The sequence below is a fragment of the Leptonotus elevatus genome, chromosome 20, assembly GCF_054856555.1.
Source record: "Leptonotus elevatus isolate MCC_2025b chromosome 20, RoL_Lele_1.0, whole genome shotgun sequence".
NCBI lineage: Eukaryota > Metazoa > Chordata > Actinopteri > Syngnathiformes > Syngnathidae > Leptonotus > Leptonotus elevatus.
In genome coordinates, this window is record NC_141258.1 from 9,491,067 (window position 1) to 9,510,340 (window position 19,274).

Here is a 19,274-nt window from a genome sequence, read left to right on the forward strand (position 1 = left end):
GCACTGGGGGAGATAATGACAGGCAGATGAGAGACTTTTTAGTGTGTGTGTGCCTGCGTATGTGCACATGTGATGGACAGGGCTTAGCCTCTCTGTCATTAAGAGGCGTTGAAGTCCTGCTCCATCGACTATAATTACCCTCAAAGTGAGAAGCTTTAATATTCTTTGTCACTAGCAGCAGCCCCCTGATAGACATCTCATCTCTCGCTCTTTTGTCTGCATGCTCGAGTCCCAGTTTGACTTGCGAGGAAGCAAAGTGAACCTCCAGTGTGATGCTCGAGTGCTCTGTGTCACATTCTTGAAACTAAGTGGATGCGACTTCAGACTCGGTCCCACAGTGATTGTGCAACCCGTTTAACTCAGTGTGTGCTATACTGCCAAAATCTGAACCTCAGTCTTACCTGAGCGTAAAAGTAAAGTTTTATTCCCCTCAATATATAAATGTTTTTGTTTACTTACACTGCTAACAGATTTATATATGGAGGAACATTTGTCGATTCTCAGAAAAAAAATTAATACAAACAACTTGGTTCAATAATAAAGAAGAGTCTAATTGCCGCGATTCAACTTTTGCCGATTTTATACGAGCAAAACTCTCAATCAACAGAAACTAATTTGGAGATGTGCTGAATGGCAATCACACTTATAACATCTGGGATTGCAAAAGGGTGGACAATTTCCATGGGGATTTAAATGGGGAATTTTTGTAATGATTGGAAGTTAGGGAAATTTATAGTTATTAACTGGCAATTGGGGTTACTTTATTTGAAAGATGGCTTTTTCAAGCATGAATCAGTGCAAATGTTTTGTCATAAGCAGACATCAAAGCAAAAATAATTAAAAAGCCTGACATTTTAGCTGATTTGTCAGTAGATCTTTAAGTCTTAAAGATTGTATTAATCAGTTATTTCCATTAAAGAACAAAAACACGATTGTTGAGTTTAAATATTGCTCGTCTTCCCAACCAATCCCAATAAATAAAAAATTAACCAAACTTGTAGCTCCCAAGTCACTCAAGTCTAGCTGTGTTACAACAGCATGGCTTCATAGTAAAAGACTGCTAGACTGGCCTGCCTGCAGTCCAGACCTGTATCTCATTGACAAAATGTGGTACATTTTGAAGTGCAAAATCAAATAGCAACTCAAGTTGTACAATTCCACCAACAAACTGTTGGGGTTTGTATGTGTGTGATAGTCTAGTCTGTCTAGCCTCGTCTTTTATGCTAAACCCATAGAGGAAATGATGGGTTCTTCATAGTCAACTCTGCTTAAACTCTGCTTGTTTTAGACCTGATTCTGCAAAAAATATTCTCCCAACTATATTTGAGTTCCCTATTAAGATCCAATCTTTAGTAAATTCATGGTTTAATCCCTTATATTACAATCAATTTATATGAATTCCTATAGAAAGTTTCTAGCTTCTTTTTTTTTGCCCCCGAATTACATCTGAAAATATTTACACAGGTTTACTACCCTGTGCGCCACCACCTGGTGCAGCACATGATCAGTGCAATGCAGCGTCTGGGCTTCACCCCCACTGTGACCATTGAGCATCGGAAATTGGCTGTGGACCTGGCCGAGGTGGTCATCAAATGGGAGCTGCAAAGGATCAAAGACCAATTGGTGTGTACACAATGACTTTGAGTACTTTGAGAAATTATACACCTTTTTAAATGTTTTTACTCAATATTTCCATAAACCGTAATCCATGTCTATCACTTCTGTTCGGGTTCTGCCAGCCTGATTCCGAGGCAGAAGTGGGGTCCAGTGGTGAAGGGACGAGTGGCGCTGTGAAAGGAGGACTCTCTGCAGACGGTGCCACTCCCGGACCGGATGCTAAAAGATTCCGTATGGCAGCAGGAACGGCCTCTACTGTGAGCTAATTTACATTCTATTATGTGTTGTTGCCACCTCCAAAATTAGCAATCACTTCTAACTGTGCAACGGTTGCCCTTGAGCTGTATTGTTTTAAAATGATTGCTGAACAGTTTGATCAAACCGCATCTCTGTGAGACAACACTTGCCAGGAGGTGACAGCATCATTTCTGTCATCTTTCATTTGTTTTCTCTCCTTTTGAATTTTGCAATCTCAAACACAGCAGTTTTTATTATTCTTAAGTGTCAAAACTAACTAGCTGTCATTAGAAGTTCCGAGGGCAAATTCTGTCACATAAACAAAATAATTTTGAAAATCTCAGAACAATCATCCTTGCTATAGTAATAAACTTTTTTGAAAATTAATTCCGGCTCTCCATTTTGGGGCCTCTACAGTTGAATTCGGGCGAGAGTCGTGGTGCTCCCTTGACTGGTTGCCAGCCATTTGAAAGGCAAAAATAGAAACAAACAACCATTTGCACGCATATTCACACCTCATGGCAATTTAGATTTCTGGAGTGCCCGCAGAAGAAACCCCTAACCACTCAGAATTGCGGAACGCCTGGAAATAATACTTTTCTACTTTTCCTTCCAACCCAGTCCTTGTGTGTGAAATGTCAACTGTTATTGTTTGTTTTTAGGTGTTTGGTCGCACTCAGCCCATGCCAGGCACTGAGACGATGCTCACTAAACCTGTTGACAAACAACATACAGACACTGTGGTCAATTTCCTCATCCGGATCGCATGCCAGGTAACACTTCCAACACATACCGATTGGTAATAGAGATGCTTGTCTTGTATTTTCTCCCTGGTTTCCATTTATTGTATGTCTCTAACCAATGCACTGTATTGTACTTCATAAATTCTAGAGAGAGAGACAGTCTTTCAGTTCTTTGTTGTTTAATAACAGGAGCATTGTGATATTATATCAAGCCCAGCAAGGGGAAAAATGGAGTACACAAGATTCTATAGCTGGCAAGGTTTCATTGTCAGCAGTCGGCCTTGAACCGGCGTGCTGGTTGAATGATAGTTTCCATAGCGAGTTAGTGACTATACCACTGTCACACTCCTTGTCACATGAATGAAATGCTGCCTAATAGCGGCGTTCTTCCTTCTCCAGTCTCTCCTTGACCTATGTGATTTCTCTCCTCCCCGGGAAGCCGCAGTGATATTGGAAGATGAAGACTATTTGTCAATGACGATGATAAGTGTCCCTACCCTCCTCCCGCATAGGTGAATGACAGCACCAACGTGGCTGGATCTCCGGGGGAGCTGCTCTCTCGCCGCTGCGTTAGCCTGATGAAGACAGCCCTCAGACCTGATATGTGGCACCGCGCCGAGCTCAAGCTCCAGTGGTTTGACAGGCTGCTCACGACTGTGGTGAGAAAGCTTATGCGGTGTTTAGCTGATTACTTGATTCGATTGTCGATTGATTTCGAATCTGTTAGGGACTGTTCCCCAAGCCCCACTGTTAATGCCTATTACTTAAACTGTCAAATGTTGCAAAGAGTTGGGCAACCTAGAGCCTGTTTTCATCTTGTAATAAACAGAACAGAATTATCTGCTTTGTTATGGACTGATACACTCTAAAAAGAGTATTGTTGAACCAATTTAAGTCTAAAAAGAGAATTGTTGACCAACTTAATTGAATTGCTTTAAGTGGTAACAAACGATTGAATTAAGTTAATCCAAGTTAATAAATTAAATTAAATTAATTATGAGGTCATTAAGTTGAATTTAGTTCATTAAACTCAATATATTAACTTAATTTAATTGTGTCTTACCACTTAAAGCAATTCAATTAAGTTAGTTCAACAATTCTCTTTTTGGAGTGTAAAACTTGCTTTGGTATCTGCATTTCCTAAGTGCAGGATTTGGGTCTTGGGGGCCCAAAATGGTGTCAACAAACTTGGGTTGTGAGATGTCAGAATGAAAGGCTTTAAACTATTTTATTGATCATTTATGCACATGTGTTATTGTTGTAGAAAATGAATGACCTTTGTGTGTTCTTTATCATTAGTTAAACTATATTACTTTCTATCTCACAACTATGTTTCCTGCAGTGAATATTCAGATTACGGTCAAAATTCTGGTTTCTGAAACAGTTGGGATAGCCCATTTTTAGAAGCGTTTTATTCCCGAACACATAACCCAATTTTAAACCGCAACACACGGACGTCATTAAGCAAATAGATGTCAGCACATTAAAAAAAGTAGTCTGTTTGTGGGTTATTGACTCCATGCAAACATACTCATTGTTTTGGTACTATTTTTTTTTTCATTAATATTGCATTCAATATTTTACATATCTTTTTAATTGTATGAATATTTTATTAAAGTTTGTGTCACAAGGATGAACACAATTTCTAACAACCCAAAGAAATTGAAACTTGAACAGTTGCACACACACAACACTCAATGTACTATATATAATAATATAGCACCACCAACAAAGTATTTGGACAGTAGTCTTCCCGCTGTTGCTTCTTCCCAAAGGACTGCAAAAGTTTCCTTGTCACAGCTTAAGTACTGTCTTGGTGCTTACGCAAATGCCCGAGTCCTTTGTGTGTTATCAGTTTTGCACAAAGTGCGGCGCCAACTGCCATAATGACAAAATAATGACAGTGGCGAGATAACCAGAGTCTATCCGGGTTGGCCTGTGACTTGTTTTTCAACTCCCCAACCCTCTTCATCTTAAACTCTCTGTCCTTGCCTGCCGTATCGCTGGCCTGTGCGCCTCTGCATCTTCCCTCAGCCTTTTCTTCTTGGTCCCTCGCCACAACCTTCTCCTGTCATCATCTCCGCCTCTGTTTTCACTTTGTCTCCCTTATCTGTCGCTCGCCTCTGTCTTTGCTCATCTCGCCGGTCTGATTCGCAGCCGCAGACAAGACAAGGTTATCGCCGTACCCCAGCGTTATCCCATATTTTCTTTGTACTCCTGCGGGGATCATTGCATCAGCTGTACCTCTCTCTGCCTGTGGATGTTATATACCTGCCAACCACCCACTCCAGATTTCATGCGGATGGTGTGACAAACAAAGGTCTTTGTAGGTCTTATTCAGACAATACAGGTTTCCGTCTCTTGGGGAGTGTGCTCTACATGTCCATCAGGTTAATGAGCAATGCCCTACATCAGATTAGCTTTTATTATCTCATTGTGTTGTCATGTCAGTGACGGTAGAACAGGAAGGCGGTGGGAAGAGACAAGTACACAATTTTAAGCGCGCGTATTCCCTGTGTGCATGTCTAAAGATCCTGTTTTTAGTCATACGGCACAGGATCAATACCACCCTAATATCTACCAAAGCCTTGTCAGTGGGGTCACCTTGTTCATTAGTCAAGATTAGTGCCATGGATCTGTCTCAGATTATCCTCTTGGCCTTGTCATCTTTGTGCACCTTGATTACAATTTAGACCAAATTAGGCCTGTATGTGTGGCATCGATCTTTGGTTTAGTACAAATCACGTTGGCTTGTTTCTTTTCTGTGAGTGATACCTCTGTGCGCACAGTATTGATTTTGGAGTTGTCTCGATTTTGTATTTAAGAGGATAATTAGTGATACTGATGGACAAAAGTACTTGGACACCTGGCCTCAAAGTGGAAACAATCAGGCAGCCTATTTGCAGTCTTCTGGAAATATTTTCTGCAATATTCATCAAGCAATTATAAATCTAGGATGTGATCATTTTCAGAAAAGTGTTTACAAATTGAGTAAAAAATACCTCCTTACAATACCTAATTGTGTTTAATGGGGTTGATGTCAGGGTGCTCTGTGGGCAAGACGCCATGCACACCAAACTTAGTCCATTTATTGTTGTTGGGAACTTTCACACTGTCCTTTCAGGAGCAGCCAGCTCAGGCTAACATCTCCAACATCTGCACCGGATTGGAGATTCTCTGTTTCCTGCTGACTGTGCTGCAATCACCCGCTATCCTGACCCACTTCAAACCCCTCCAGAGAGGCATTGCGGCCTGTATGACCTGCGGCAACACCAAAGTCCTGCGTGCCGTTCACTCTCTCCTCTCTCGCCTTATGAGCATCTTTCCCACTGAACCCAGTAAGCCACCAACACTTAGATTTCTAAATTCTAACTGAGCAAAAGCGAAGCTTTGGATTTAATGTTGGAAGTGAAACATTGCGCTTTCTCTCATTCCAGGCACATCCAACGTGGCATCAAAGTATGAGGAGCTGGAGTGTTTGTATGCAGCCGTAGGCAAGGTCATCTATGAGGGACTTACTAACTATGAAAAAGCTACAAGCAACACCAACCCCACGCAACTCTTTGGTAAGACAGACTCTCACTGTCTTCTCTTGTGTCTACTTGCACACACATTATTTTTATTCATTATTTTTCACCTGTAAAATTGTCAGTTAAAGCAATCAAACCAATGGGTGGGGAGTAATAATGCAAGATGATTGACGACCGGTTTCCTATGCGTATACACCGAATCATTCTTTATTGAAAAATAAAATAAACATAGGTATAGGGTTGACTGGCGAATAAAATGAAGATCTCTTCTCTTTGAATTCAGAAAGCGTTGTGTTCTTGTATTCTCAATCTCCATGCATGTTAAGGAAGTGAATTAGTTCATGAATTGCTCAACTTGGCATTGCAAATTAGGAAAGTTAGGATGCTGACTCATCTTTCAACTCTATATTTATAGAGCACTTTAAAACAACCTCAGTTGTTTTCTCAAGATGGAACCCAGGGGCAGCAGAGGCTCTAGAATTGAGCCCTGTGGAACACCATACACTCCGTTATTGCACATAGTCATCCGACCACTTTCTTTTTTTTGCTCGACAAAGTATGAAGGGATTACCATAATAAAGAAATCACACAACTTACCATCACAACAGTCACAAATCGACTACTGAGCGCACCAAATTCCCTGCAGCACAGACAGGCCAAGCAACGTAGAGTGATCGCCTGCAGCCAATGATGGTAAGCGGTGGCGTTTCATCAGGAGTCATTTGAGTCAGGTGTGTGTCTTTACTTCTCCCAAAAACCTGAGACTGACTCTCCAAACCCTTGGCGTTCACTCGAACGCCTTCTTTAAATGAACCCCACAATCCAGCCGTTTGGGAAAGGTGGTACCCTGAAGCATTACTATGCTACCATTCCTCCCTATGTGAATGTTCTTTTTCACCACAAATATCAGATATACTATGGGAAAGTTAAAATCAAAGCATATTTAATCAATAGCACTTACATTCTCTTTTTATTTCTCCTAGCTTTCAGAATACTGAGGCCAAAAAGTTATGAGCTATGTGTCACATTTCCCCCGACTTGCAGTTGTGGTCTATAAAAAGCCTTTGGTCTCTTTATGTCACAGAGGTAGTGTAGTAATGCATCCATTTGGCCAGGAAGGCTGACATTCCAACATTTGCTCCAGGGAGCAGTAGCAACGAAGGGAGAGTTGAGGAGGTGTGGTTGGGGGGTGCTCATACTCACTCCCACCCTTCCTCTGTCACACCATGAAACTCGTTTTGTTGCAATAAAAATCAAGCTGAGTATAAAAATGAACATGTGCTTAGTGTAGGAGTGTGTTTGTCCTTTGTATTGGAATTCACACTGCTTGGCTCATTGTCTTCCAGGAACACTGATGATTCTCAAATCAGCCTGCAGTTACAATGCAAGTTACATCGATCGGCTCATCTCGGTGTTTATGCGCTCACTGCAGAAGATGGTGCGTGAACACCTGAGCCCTCAGCAGGCCAACCCAACGGTTACTGAGACCAGCACTGGTAAATAATTACACAGGAATCGGTTATTAAAGCTCATGTTTATTTAAACACATAAACAAATGCAATAGAAAAAGAATGAAATAATTCTTTATTTTGAACATGTGTGAGAATTACATGAGAACAGGGTTCCGTAGGTAATTAAAAAGCATTACATTGATTTTGATCAAAATACGGCTTGACTGGCATAAGAATATTATACATATGATTTCAGAAGTATTAAAAGATTAAATACAATTGATGTACACAATACAATTTCTCTGAATTTGAAAAGAAAAATGTGCTGTTCCTTTCTCCAATGTCCAACATGAAACACTAGTGCCACCTAGTATCAGAAAATTACCTCAACCCAAATCTATGACTCAATGTTTCACACTCCTTTTAACTGTTAAGTACATCTTTTTAATCTCAGATAACTTTACGAATGACTTTAAAATGACTAAATCAATGAACTGAAAGATACATCCACATTTGTATTTGGCAACCATATTCGCCCACAAAATTTAAAAATATATTTTATTGCACATTTGCGATTCATTGCGAGTTAACTATGGAAATCATGCAATTAATTACAATTAAAAAAAATTATCAACTGCCAGCCCTAATACATTATATAAACGGTATATGCATGTATTTGTGCGTGCACGTGCACATGTGTGTATATGCATTACAACATGGGCATTAAATGACCTTTAAGTTGCAAAATAAATTGCACTCAAATGTCCCTTGACATTGTGTTTTAATTAACCTGGTTCATATTTTCAGTCTTAACGGCTCTGGCTAAGAAGCTTACAGCACTTTCAATCTGCATTTAATTAATGACTGTATTGATGAAAGCACATTGATTCTCAGTTAAAGACCACTACAAGACAATACCAATACTGGCATTTTGACCAGGGAAGCCTCTAAAGACCATCATGCCCCACTGTTCTAAATAAGCTTTAATCCATGTAGTCATATCCTCTAAAGCCTCGTCTCTGGACGCTAACGCTCCTTTTCTCACAGTGACGAGTGAGCTGGTCATGCTGAGCCTCGACCTGGTGAAGACACGACTCTCCGTCATGAGCATGGAGATGAGGAAGAATTTCATTCAAGTCATTCTTACCTCGCTGATTGAGAAGTCGCCAGACCCCAAAATTCTCCGTGCTGTCGTCAAGATAGTGGAAGAGTGGGTGAAAAATAATTCGCCGATGGCAGCCAATCAGGTATGTAATATGAGGTCATTCAGTCTGAATGTACAAATAATAGAAATACACTTAGCGACACACTTCCTCCCCCTTCTAGATGCCCAATATTCGTGAGAAGTCCATCTTGTTGGTAAAGATGATGACCTACATCGAGAAGCGTTTCCCTGATGAACTCGAGTTAAACGCCCAGTTCCTGGACCTCGTTAATTACGTCTACAGGTAATTACCGCGATTCATCATATAGCCAAGTGGCCGTGCCAGCGGCTGCTCAGCTGCCCTTGCTTCCATCTCAGCATAAAGGATGAAGGTCGGGCATGGTCATGCAGGAAGAAAATGACACAAGAGGTGACAAAGGGGATGTTCAGAGAAGGTGGTGGGACTTAAATAAATGCATGAGTTGGATGGGCGGAATGGGTAAACACATAATTTCATATCTAATTAAAGTTAGAATCATTGATGCAGATGTCTGTGGAAGCGCCTCTGGGAGGTGATGTAAGCACTTGTGATAAAGATATTTCACAGTGTCTTTTACAGAGCAGTATTACTGTCACAGCTCACCATCTTATGGCAAGGCACCTAGCAGTAGGGAGGTTCGAGGGTAGAGACTATCCTGTTGGCTGCAATGTATCAAGATTCTCTTTTAGCCGTGATTTCCACACATTACACTTTTAATCAGCCAAATGCATCCTGTATCCCTCCACCCCATCTGCTCTTTTCGCCGAGAGATTTAAAATGTGTAGTAAAGCCATGATTGACAGCAAGTAATGATATTGGAATAATAAAGCAGCTGTGCCCGAACAATGTATGATCAAGAGAGTGGTGCCAATAGAAGAGATGTCCAGCTGTTGTAGCCTTGACTTATTTTTTTTTATCTTGCATTCTTTCTCTCTCAGCCAGCCGGCGCAGCAAAATGATGTCTGAATTTGGACATTTTCAAAGTTCGTGTTAATGCAACTTATTCATGACTAACCACTCTAGGACGGTCATGTATTTATTTTTGAGGAGACCCTTATACAATTTACCTCAGCATCCATGATTTTCTATACATCTTTTCAGCAATGCAATTTTGGAGCATCTGAATGAACTGAAGTGTTCGTTCAGTTTATTCAGAAGCTCCAAAACTGCATTGGACCCAATAAATAAATAAAAAAGATCACCAATGACGAAACTCTTTTCAACTCTGCAGTTCCTCTGGTCTGGTTTAATTTCAGAGCCCTGTGAATATTGGTGCTTGCCTCTAGCTGAGCAGTTTTTCAGCGCTCTCTCCCAAGTTTAAACATTTATGAAGGACCAAAACTGACTAAATAAAAATAGAAACAACAAAAAATAAATATAAATACAAGTAGCATTACTCATTTGCTCCCAAAAACGTATAAATACGTTCTATTTTAAATATTACCACGCTCCCAAAGACGTTTTTATGTTTTTTTATTTATTTATGCTAGATCATACAGCAGGCTTTGATGCAGCCTCTGAACTGAAGAAAATGCTTGAAGCAATGGTAGTCATTACAAAAACGTCCAGCAGGTGGCATCAGAGTATAAGAGATTAACTGGGGCCATGTTGCAAAAGGCTGTTTTTCCCACTGTTTTAAACTGATTTGTGAATAATAATGAAACGTAGCTTAATTCTAATGCTAATTGCTGCAAAACGGAAACAGATAGAAATATACTTTTTTTTTTTTCTGATGAAAGAAGAGACTCTAATCTTTCTTTTGGTAGGCTCCCATGTTTTTATAGCAATATAACTCAAAATCTAGTAAAAGCTGGGAGCGAAGGGGTTTGCTTCAGTGAAAATGGCTGGGAGTGAATATGTTAATGCAAATAAAAAACAAGATTAAAAAAATAAAAATACATTTGGAAATAAATACAAAAATAAATCTATATTTATTATATAAAAATAAATATATATTTAATATAATATTAAATCTATATTTATATCAGCATGAAATGTGCAAGAAAAAGTTATTGAAATGAGTGGGCGGTCCTAAGTGTGTTTTGGATTGAACTATTCGCCAATTGGTCGATTGACATGTCAGTTTTGCTAAATTTAAATCAAATAAAACATGGCTTTTATATGTTTGCTGGCTTCCCCATTGTCATTGCTTTACATTTTTGCATTTTTTCGGAATTTTACATGGTGACAACCATCAGATCTACCTTAGCGCAAAACCCTCTTTTAAATTTGTCGGTCTCCATCTTCCTTCTCTTCATCCAGGGACGAAACTCTGTCAGGAAGTGACATCACGTCCAAGTTGGAACCGGCATTTCTCTCCGGACTTCGCTGCACTCAGCCACTGATCCGTGCAAAGTTCTTTGAGGTGTTTGATGCCTCCATGAAGCGGCGAGTCTATGAGAGGCTCCTCTACATCTGTTGTTCTCAAAACTGGGAGGCCATGGGTAGCCACTTCTGGATCAAGCAGTGTATCGAGGTAAGCAATATTTCTGTCAGTTTGCTGAGCCAGCAATTAAAAGGCGTTATGGACTCAAATCACAAGTCTTCTTTGACTGCTTTAGTGTCAGCTTGCACGATTTCTGCCAAGTACTCTCACGGCCTTAACGCCTACTCCTCTGTTGTATTTGCTTATTAGCTGCTGCTGGCGGTGTGCGAACGCAACACCGTCATCGGCACCAGCTGCCAGGGATCGATGCTTCCGTCTATCACAAACGTCATCAACCTGGCCGACAGCCACGACCGTGCTGCTTTCGCCATGGCAACGCATGTCAAGCAGGAACCGCGCGAGAGGGAGACGAGTGAGACCAAGGAGGAGGTAGAGCACCGCCACTCACACACATATGCGCCACAGTGTGTCAAAGATGCGCCGTCTCACATCAATTAGCACATTAGGTGTGTGCAACATACTCTTCATCGCTTTTATTCACACATTCGCATCACATCTTCTCTCTCATACATTAGTGTGAAGTGAATGACATTTGCATTTCCTCTCTGTTAGGATGTAGAGATTGATATAGAATTGGCACCAGGTGACCAAACCGCTCTTCCCAAGACTAAAGACCAGGCTGAGAGAGATGCTGGCAACCAACTGCACATGCTTACAAATCGCCATGACAAGTTTCTCGACTCTCTGCGAGAAGTCAAGGTAACGATTTCCTGGAATCACGGCATTCACACCGGTATTGTGCTGAAGCAACTGAAATGGGGAAATGATTACTCTTCAAATCTCAAAAGTATATCCTGCCATTTTAACCCCGTGCTTTGTTAGACCGGGGCGCTGCTGAATGCTCTCGTCCAGCTGTGTCACATCGCCACTCCTCTGGCGGAGAGATCCTGGGTGCAGCTCTTTCCTCGTCTTTGGAAGATTCTCTCGGACAGGCAGCAGCATGTGAGTATATTACCGGGTGGGCATATGCGCTCAGCACTGGGATTTGCAGGACTTGGCATAATTATGAAATCCAAAATGTCTGTCAGGACCAAACTGCGAGAGGACATTATTAACACCACATGCAAAACACTGAAATGGTCACACAAATATGACCTTCGTCTTTGCCATCTCATGATTGTACTTAATGAGGGTGGATTCATTTATGCTAAATATGGAAATGAGAAGCTGAGGAAGGGAAGCTTTAATGAGCTGAACTAATAACCAAATGAATATGGAGTATTTTGAGAGGGGTTGAAAGGCCTTGATTTGAAGTGATTGAGCTCTTCAGTATCGGAGAGATGCAGTCATTTGAATTATAATGATTTTCTTTTCGTGACAGACTTCCAAGTCACGCGTGCTACGTGTGTTTATTCTGATGGCTTCTTATCACATGGGACCATAACATCTCACGGTGAAAGCGACAGATCTATCTCTGCATTTAGCATCGCTTTCTCAAGAAGGAATTTGCTGATCAATTGGTCTTCATTATTACTTGCTTAATTAAAGTGACCATCAAGGCATGAAATATTCAATAGTAGGCGCTGCAAATTATAGTCAGCAGCGATGCATCATTTATTTGTGTGCTCGTGTTGTTGATGTGCTGTGTGGAATTCATCTTCTTTCTGAGGGTCTGATGATTGTTTTCCTCAACTTGGAAATCACATATCCTCACATTGACCCACATTTTCAAACAAAAGATGAAAACATTTATTGTCTTAAGTTACATACTGTAATTTTAAATGGTTCATAATACTATTGGAATACACCGATATGCCAGTACTAGTATTGATGTTATTGTTGCCATTGTTGATTCAAAAAAATGCTCTGCTGCTTGAAATTTGTGAGTACCCAAATTTGAATCAAAAAACTGTATTGGTGCAGTTTCAAGACAGACATGCATTTAAAAAATCATTACAAATATATTTAAATTGAAATTTTGCATATAGTTGCTGCTATGTGGAAAAATCAAGTCAATTTTTGCCCCCATTTAAAAAAAAAAATACATTTGTATGTTTTCCGGGATGAAACTCAATGCAGATATCACCAAAATTTAAAAAGAAAAGAAAAACAACTTGTTTTTCACATAGCAGCGACGAAATATATGGTTAGATTGGTTTACCCTCTGACGTAAACATGCTTTCTCCACAGGCGTTATCAGGAGAAATGAGTCCTTTTCTGTGCAGCGGCAGCCACCAAGCCCAGAGAGATTGTCAGCCCAGTGCCCTCAACTGCTTTGTGGAGGCCATGTCTCAGTGTGTGCCCCCCATTCCCATCCGTCCCTGCGTGCTCAAGTACTTGGGCAAGACGCACAACCTGTGGCTACGATCCACTCTCATGCTGGAGCAGCAGGCCTTTGAAAAAGGTCTCAGTCTCCACACCAAACCGAAGCAAAGTACAGAGGTCTATGAGCAAGAGAGCATCACACCACCTCAACAGGTAAAGTGTTTTGATGCTCTTTCTCAGTATAATGTTTGTGCGTCTTAACTTTACATTTGTTTTGAAATATATGGATTTTGTTTGTTTTTTTTGTAGGAGATTTTGGACTCCCTAGCAGAGCTGTACTCTCTGCTCCAAGAAGAGGATATGTGGGCGGGCCTGTGGCAGAAGAGATGCAGGTTCCCCGAAACTGCCACAGGCATTGCCTACGAGCAGCATGGCTTCTTTGAACAGGTGAGGTGACGGAGAGTGTTTTTAAACGCACCTTAATGCATTCTAGTACAACAGTGGTTCTTAACCTGGGTTTGATCGAACCCCAGGGGTTCTTCAGTGAGTCAGTCTCAGGGGTTCTGCGGATGTCAAGACACACATTTGAATGAATTTGAAATAAATACTTTTATTTTTCACTAAAGAAAAGTTTGGTGAATGTGCATAGGAAATTAGATAGGTTCAATACTTCCAACAAAGGGAAAGTTAACCTCCCCCAAAATTATTGGCAATAATATGTTGCTGCCTCACTGGTCTAAATAAGGTATTCTGATTAATATTGCGTTAGTGGAATATAAATTAAGCAGCAAAATCCAGCAGTTTTTATCAATATCAGAAGGCGGCCATTTTGCCACTTGTTGTCACGCAAAAATGACATCACAGTTGCTCAGCTCTCAGGTAACAACCAATCACAGCACAACTTGAGAACAGGTGAGCTGTGATTGGTCGTTACCTGAGCAACTGTGATGTCATCTTCAGTCGACAGCAAGTGGCAAAATAGCCACCCCCTGACATGGATAAAAACGTCTGGATTTTGCTGCATAACTCATATTCCACAGTCATGTTTAGACTGGTGAGGTCACATATTACATATTATTGTCAAAAAATGTTGAAGGTTAACTTCCCTGTTAAGAATCAATGTAGTACAACTTCTTTATTAAATCATGTTACTTCTTGAAAGTAAACTTGAATGTGTCTTTAGGCCCAAGAAAGCTACGAGAAAGCGATGGAGAAGGCTCGAAAAGAGCATGAGAGGGGCAACGTGTCCCCAGCCATATTCCCCGAGTACCAGCTCTGGGAAGACCACTGGATACGGTAACTAATTTGATTCAAATAATGTTCGTATATTTCCCAAACTGCAGTCAACATAATGCAGAAAGACATACTTGTGTTTTTCACAACATTTGTACAAATTAACTGATTAGCATATTGCACATTCAATTAATAGTTTTTTTACGATATTGAATACTGAAAAAGTTGGTCACGGAATGCTTTTACCTCTGTATAATTTTCTGTTGTGTGAGTTCTGGTATGTATACTGATGGCGGGGAAATGTCAGATTTTATGACCCATCTCAGTTAAATGGCTTCGTGAAAATAGCTTGACACAGTCTAGTTCTCCCCGCTGAACCGAATGATTCTCCTCTATCAGATTTTTATTAGTATTTAACATTTTTATTGTACTGTGAGACGCAAACTGTTTAGAGTCAACATTTTCTTTGTTTGCTATGTGTCCAGCTGTTCTAAGGAATTGAACCAGTGGGAACCTTTGACAGAATACGGCCAATCTAAAGCCCATTCCAACCCTTATTTAGTGCTAGAATGTGCTTGGAGGGTTTCCAATTGGGCTGCCATGAAGGAGGCTCTGGTGCAGGTGAGGAGGACACAGTTACTCTGTCAAATTAGCTCGCTTGAGTCTGCACACCTTCACATACACACACAAACGTGCGCTCGCGCTGATACTGTGCACTAACCTTAGAAAGCCCGACGGAAAATGGCAAGGATGGGAAGTATAATGAAAAATCCCCACCAAGAACATCACAGATGGCGCGGAACTTTCAGGTTTGAACCCGGTGAACCAGAGACTCAATACCACTTTTCTTCATTTTATTCCTGGAATCGAGTGCAATGTTTTATATCCCGCAAAGACCTCATGTCGACATGAGGAAGTAGCTTGATATTAGAGCTTCCAGTCGCTCCAGGGAGTATAAGAGAGCCGGTCGCAAAGCTGTGGAAGTGCAGCTTTGCAGCCTGTTAATTTATTGGTTGCATGTTTGCTAAGAGGAAGCATTAGACGGATGGAAAGTGTGTGATAATACCTGACATATAACAAATAATCCTACTTTGCTCTTTCAAGGAGACTTGGAACCAATCCATTGAGCCGCTGTGTCCTAAGGCGACACCTAATTAAATTGTCTCGGTGGCAACACCAACTCCACTTCATCACCTTCTTCTTGCGATGTTCCTTTCTTCCTCTGGTCCCAATTTAAACTTTTACTTAGTTCATCTTTACTTGTTCATTCGCTTACCTGCTCTTCTTCCCTGCGTCCCTTCCTGCCTACCTCTTCCCTGCTCTGTTACCCTCTAATATTTACGACATCTCGGCGTGTGAATAATTACCCTGGCATCTGCTGCGAGCTGATTTGTTTTATGGTGGCGGAGAGGAGCGAGGCTTTCCTCGCTAGCTCGGAATCCAAATGCCCCGGCTTTCAATTAAAGCAGGCTCTTGATAAGGCCGTCCCTGTCTCCGGGACATTCATCAAGCGTCACCCCTGATAACTGCTCTGACCAATCACTGTAATTTTCTCAACAGCCAATTCAAATACACACACCCGTGATTCCTCACCACCTTGCCCTTTTCAACCATTGTACTTATCTTCATATTCTTTATTCGTTTTAAATTCTCACCTTAAACACAGGTTTGACTTTGAAGGGCCCCTGGGGTTGTTGTTTGTTTTGTACTAATCAACTCAGCATTTTAATCAATAGCAGGGTCCTTTCCTCCACCGGGATGTCAAACCCAGGTTGATTAGTTATAAGTACAAAACTCCTGCGGCAGCATCGGACAATATAACCATGTTATTGTTTAGTACGAAATACTGAGGTATTGAATTTTAGTTTTAAAGCTGTGTGTGCTATTTAGCAAATATGCCACTAGGAGGTTTTTTTTCCCGCACATTGAAATATATTTTTGTTACCATAGAGGAAATTATATTGCAAAACTACTACTAAGAGTTCACATGCGTCTTTACAAAAAAGTAAAACTGAGGGGGGGAAAATCTCTGCAAAAATGTCTTCGCATTCAAATGCACACATCAAATGAAGAAAAATGTAATGCCTTTAAAGGGCCATGGTATACAATTTAGCGCCATCTAGTGGTGAACTAATAATTTATTCATTAAAAAAAAACTTAATTTCAATCATATGCAAAAAAATATATATTTTAGTGTATATCACGTCAATGTAAATTTTTTATATAATCGTAAGTCTCGTAATCGCTATTTATATGACAGAGGTCGCGCCTAACTTTCTGCTACGGATACCCGAAGGGGAAGAACTTCACAAACATAGTTAGCGAAGTTTGTTCTCTCTAGCTTTTGCTAGCTTCCCCCACTCGCCATTCTTGGTAGCCTCTCCAGCTGGTTCTTACTCGTCGCTTTTGTAAGCCACTCCAGCGAGTTCTTGCGAGCCACTCTTGCTCAAAGCTCCCGCTAGCTCCTGCTCGCTGGACTGCTCACCTGCTTGCTCATTGGGTAGTTGTAAGCTGGTTGTAAGCTTGCGAAGTGTGGTCTCTATGAGGCACTGTAGTGCGCTTAGTTCACCATTAAATGGCATTAAATAATACACACTTTGTGGCTTTAAATTGCTATTGGTGGGGATTTGGTGTTTGCTGTTAAAGGTAACTATTAAAACATGAACACATTTAACTACATACTGTTCAAATATTTATTTCCAGGTGGAGTTGAGTTGCCCCAAGGAGATGGCCTGGAAGGTGAACATGCACCGCGGTTACCTGGCCATCTGTCACCCAGAGGAGCAGCAGCTCAACTTTATCGAGAGACTGGTGGAGATGGCGTCCAGCCTCGCCATCCGGGAGTGGAGAAGGTTGCCTCATATCGTTTCGCACGTGCACACGCCGCTGCTCCAGGTATATAAGCAAACTTCATACAGACTGATGCATGAAAGCCAGCAAGAATCAGTTTACCGTGCTGAGCATTGAAGGATGCATGTTGAGAGACCATCAGTCGCCTTGAGACATTACGTTGTTAAGTAATGCTGATAACGGCCTCTATCTCTCTCTCCTTATTCCATTTTGTTAAATTGAGTTAGATGAATAGATGATGGGGGGGAAAAAAAACTTTAAGCCTCTTTAGTTCCTCCACAAGAGATTAAAATAGACAGGAAAAAAAGATGAAAAGGGAGGATGGGTGAAGAAGAGAAAGCAGGGTGATGGAGTTTAAGGACGATGGGCCTCAAACGCTGCGAGAAGAGAAAATAAGGAAGAAGAGTTAGTTTAGCGGTAATTACTTCCCTGCCATAAGATAGCATTTGATTAAATACCTGCAGCAAAATTACATTTACATGATGAATGGCGTGGTCCCAATGAAGGTTAGAAATGGGCCATCAGCTGATATTAACTGATAATTGTGAATAAATATTGTATTACCCAATTTGTTTTGGTTGTCTATTTAAAAGATACGCCAGGTAGTCTTAATCTGCTCTCTTATTTGCTGCATTTGTCTTTACAAAATTGGAATGCGACTACTTTCTTCATTGTTCTTTGCGCATACGTGGGTGTGTGCATATATGTGTGTTCTTGCGTATGTGCAGTCCAGTTATTATCCTTGCTAAGCGCAAACAAGCTATTTATGCCTCAGTCTTGCAGCCTGCTGTAAATCTCCGTTCCAAACTCCCGTGTTCCACAGCCACAACTCTGTGAGCTTCTCAGAATGAGAAAGCCACACTCGGCAAATACAGAACGGCTCAAAAAGCAACTTATCATCAAGTTCTGCCTCCCACTGGCGTCTGACAATCAATGGATGATCACCCACTCCATCGATTGGGAGGAGCTGGCGCTAATATTGATTGATGAGGCGTTATAATGGAATGATTGATTATATGTTCACAAAGCAGCTTTGGGACAATCAATGAGGCTTCTTTTCACAAAATGAGATACAACACCTTGCTTATCTTTTTCTTTTTACTTTTTCCACCCGTCTCCTTTTTTTGTCAAACCATAGGAAAATGCTCGGGATATTCATAGTGATTGTGCCAACCAAAATATATTAATGAATATCTAATAGTAAAAAATGTTAGACCCTGATTAACATACTAATTATTGTATATGTTTTTTCCTGAAAGTGTAAATGTAATTGTCGACGAGAGACAATGTTTGTTTGCGCTTACCCACGGCTGTGTTGCGTAACCTCATCTTCGCTGCCATCATTTGACATTAAACGTGTTGTGTCACTTAAGGTTTGTTTATAGATTACATAAACATACTTACATCCACGCAGCATTTTGCTGCTCAGCATGAGACTGGAAAGGAAGCAGAACATCCAGTGAACGATTCCAAAACATTTTGCTATTGAAATACAGCATCAGATTACTTTTAATTTTAAATGGAGATTAACTCATTCACTCCCAGCCATTTTCACCGCAGCAACCCCCTTCGCTTACTGGATTTTGACTGAAAATGATGTTGTATTGCGATTAAAAACATGGAACATACCAAAAGAAAGATTAGAGTCTCTACTTTCATCAGGAAACAAAAGTAAATGTGTATCTTTTTCCGTTTTGCATCAATTAGCATTAGAATATAGCAAAGTTTCATCATTATTCACAAACATGTTGAAAACACTGGGAAAAAGAGCTTGTTGC

The 19,274-nt window shown here is 40.7% G+C and overlaps 1 protein-coding gene across 2 annotated transcripts in view; it reads left to right on the forward strand.

Annotated features, from left to right (window-relative positions):
• The window catches only part of trrap (transformation/transcription domain-associated protein), a 76,790-nt gene that overhangs the window by 30,359 nt on the left and 27,157 nt on the right, over positions 1-19,274 (forward strand). For both annotated transcript variants that reach the window (XM_086064342.1, XM_086064343.1), the window contains 18 exons: positions 1,465-1,623; positions 1,740-1,874; positions 2,517-2,627; positions 3,110-3,256; positions 5,722-5,935; positions 6,035-6,163; positions 7,474-7,623; positions 8,626-8,825; positions 8,905-9,026; positions 11,025-11,238; positions 11,398-11,577; positions 11,761-11,907; positions 12,031-12,150; positions 13,339-13,626; positions 13,723-13,860; positions 14,597-14,709; positions 15,132-15,267; positions 17,350-17,541. In XM_086064342.1, coding sequence (XP_085920468.1) covers positions 1,465-1,623; positions 1,740-1,874; positions 2,517-2,627; positions 3,110-3,256; positions 5,722-5,935; positions 6,035-6,163; positions 7,474-7,623; positions 8,626-8,825; positions 8,905-9,026; positions 11,025-11,238; positions 11,398-11,577; positions 11,761-11,907; positions 12,031-12,150; positions 13,339-13,626; positions 13,723-13,860; positions 14,597-14,709; positions 15,132-15,267; positions 17,350-17,541 — 2,895 coding nt within the window. The remainder of the gene's footprint in view (positions 1-1,464; positions 1,624-1,739; positions 1,875-2,516; positions 2,628-3,109; positions 3,257-5,721; positions 5,936-6,034; positions 6,164-7,473; positions 7,624-8,625; positions 8,826-8,904; positions 9,027-11,024; positions 11,239-11,397; positions 11,578-11,760; positions 11,908-12,030; positions 12,151-13,338; positions 13,627-13,722; positions 13,861-14,596; positions 14,710-15,131; positions 15,268-17,349; positions 17,542-19,274) is intronic.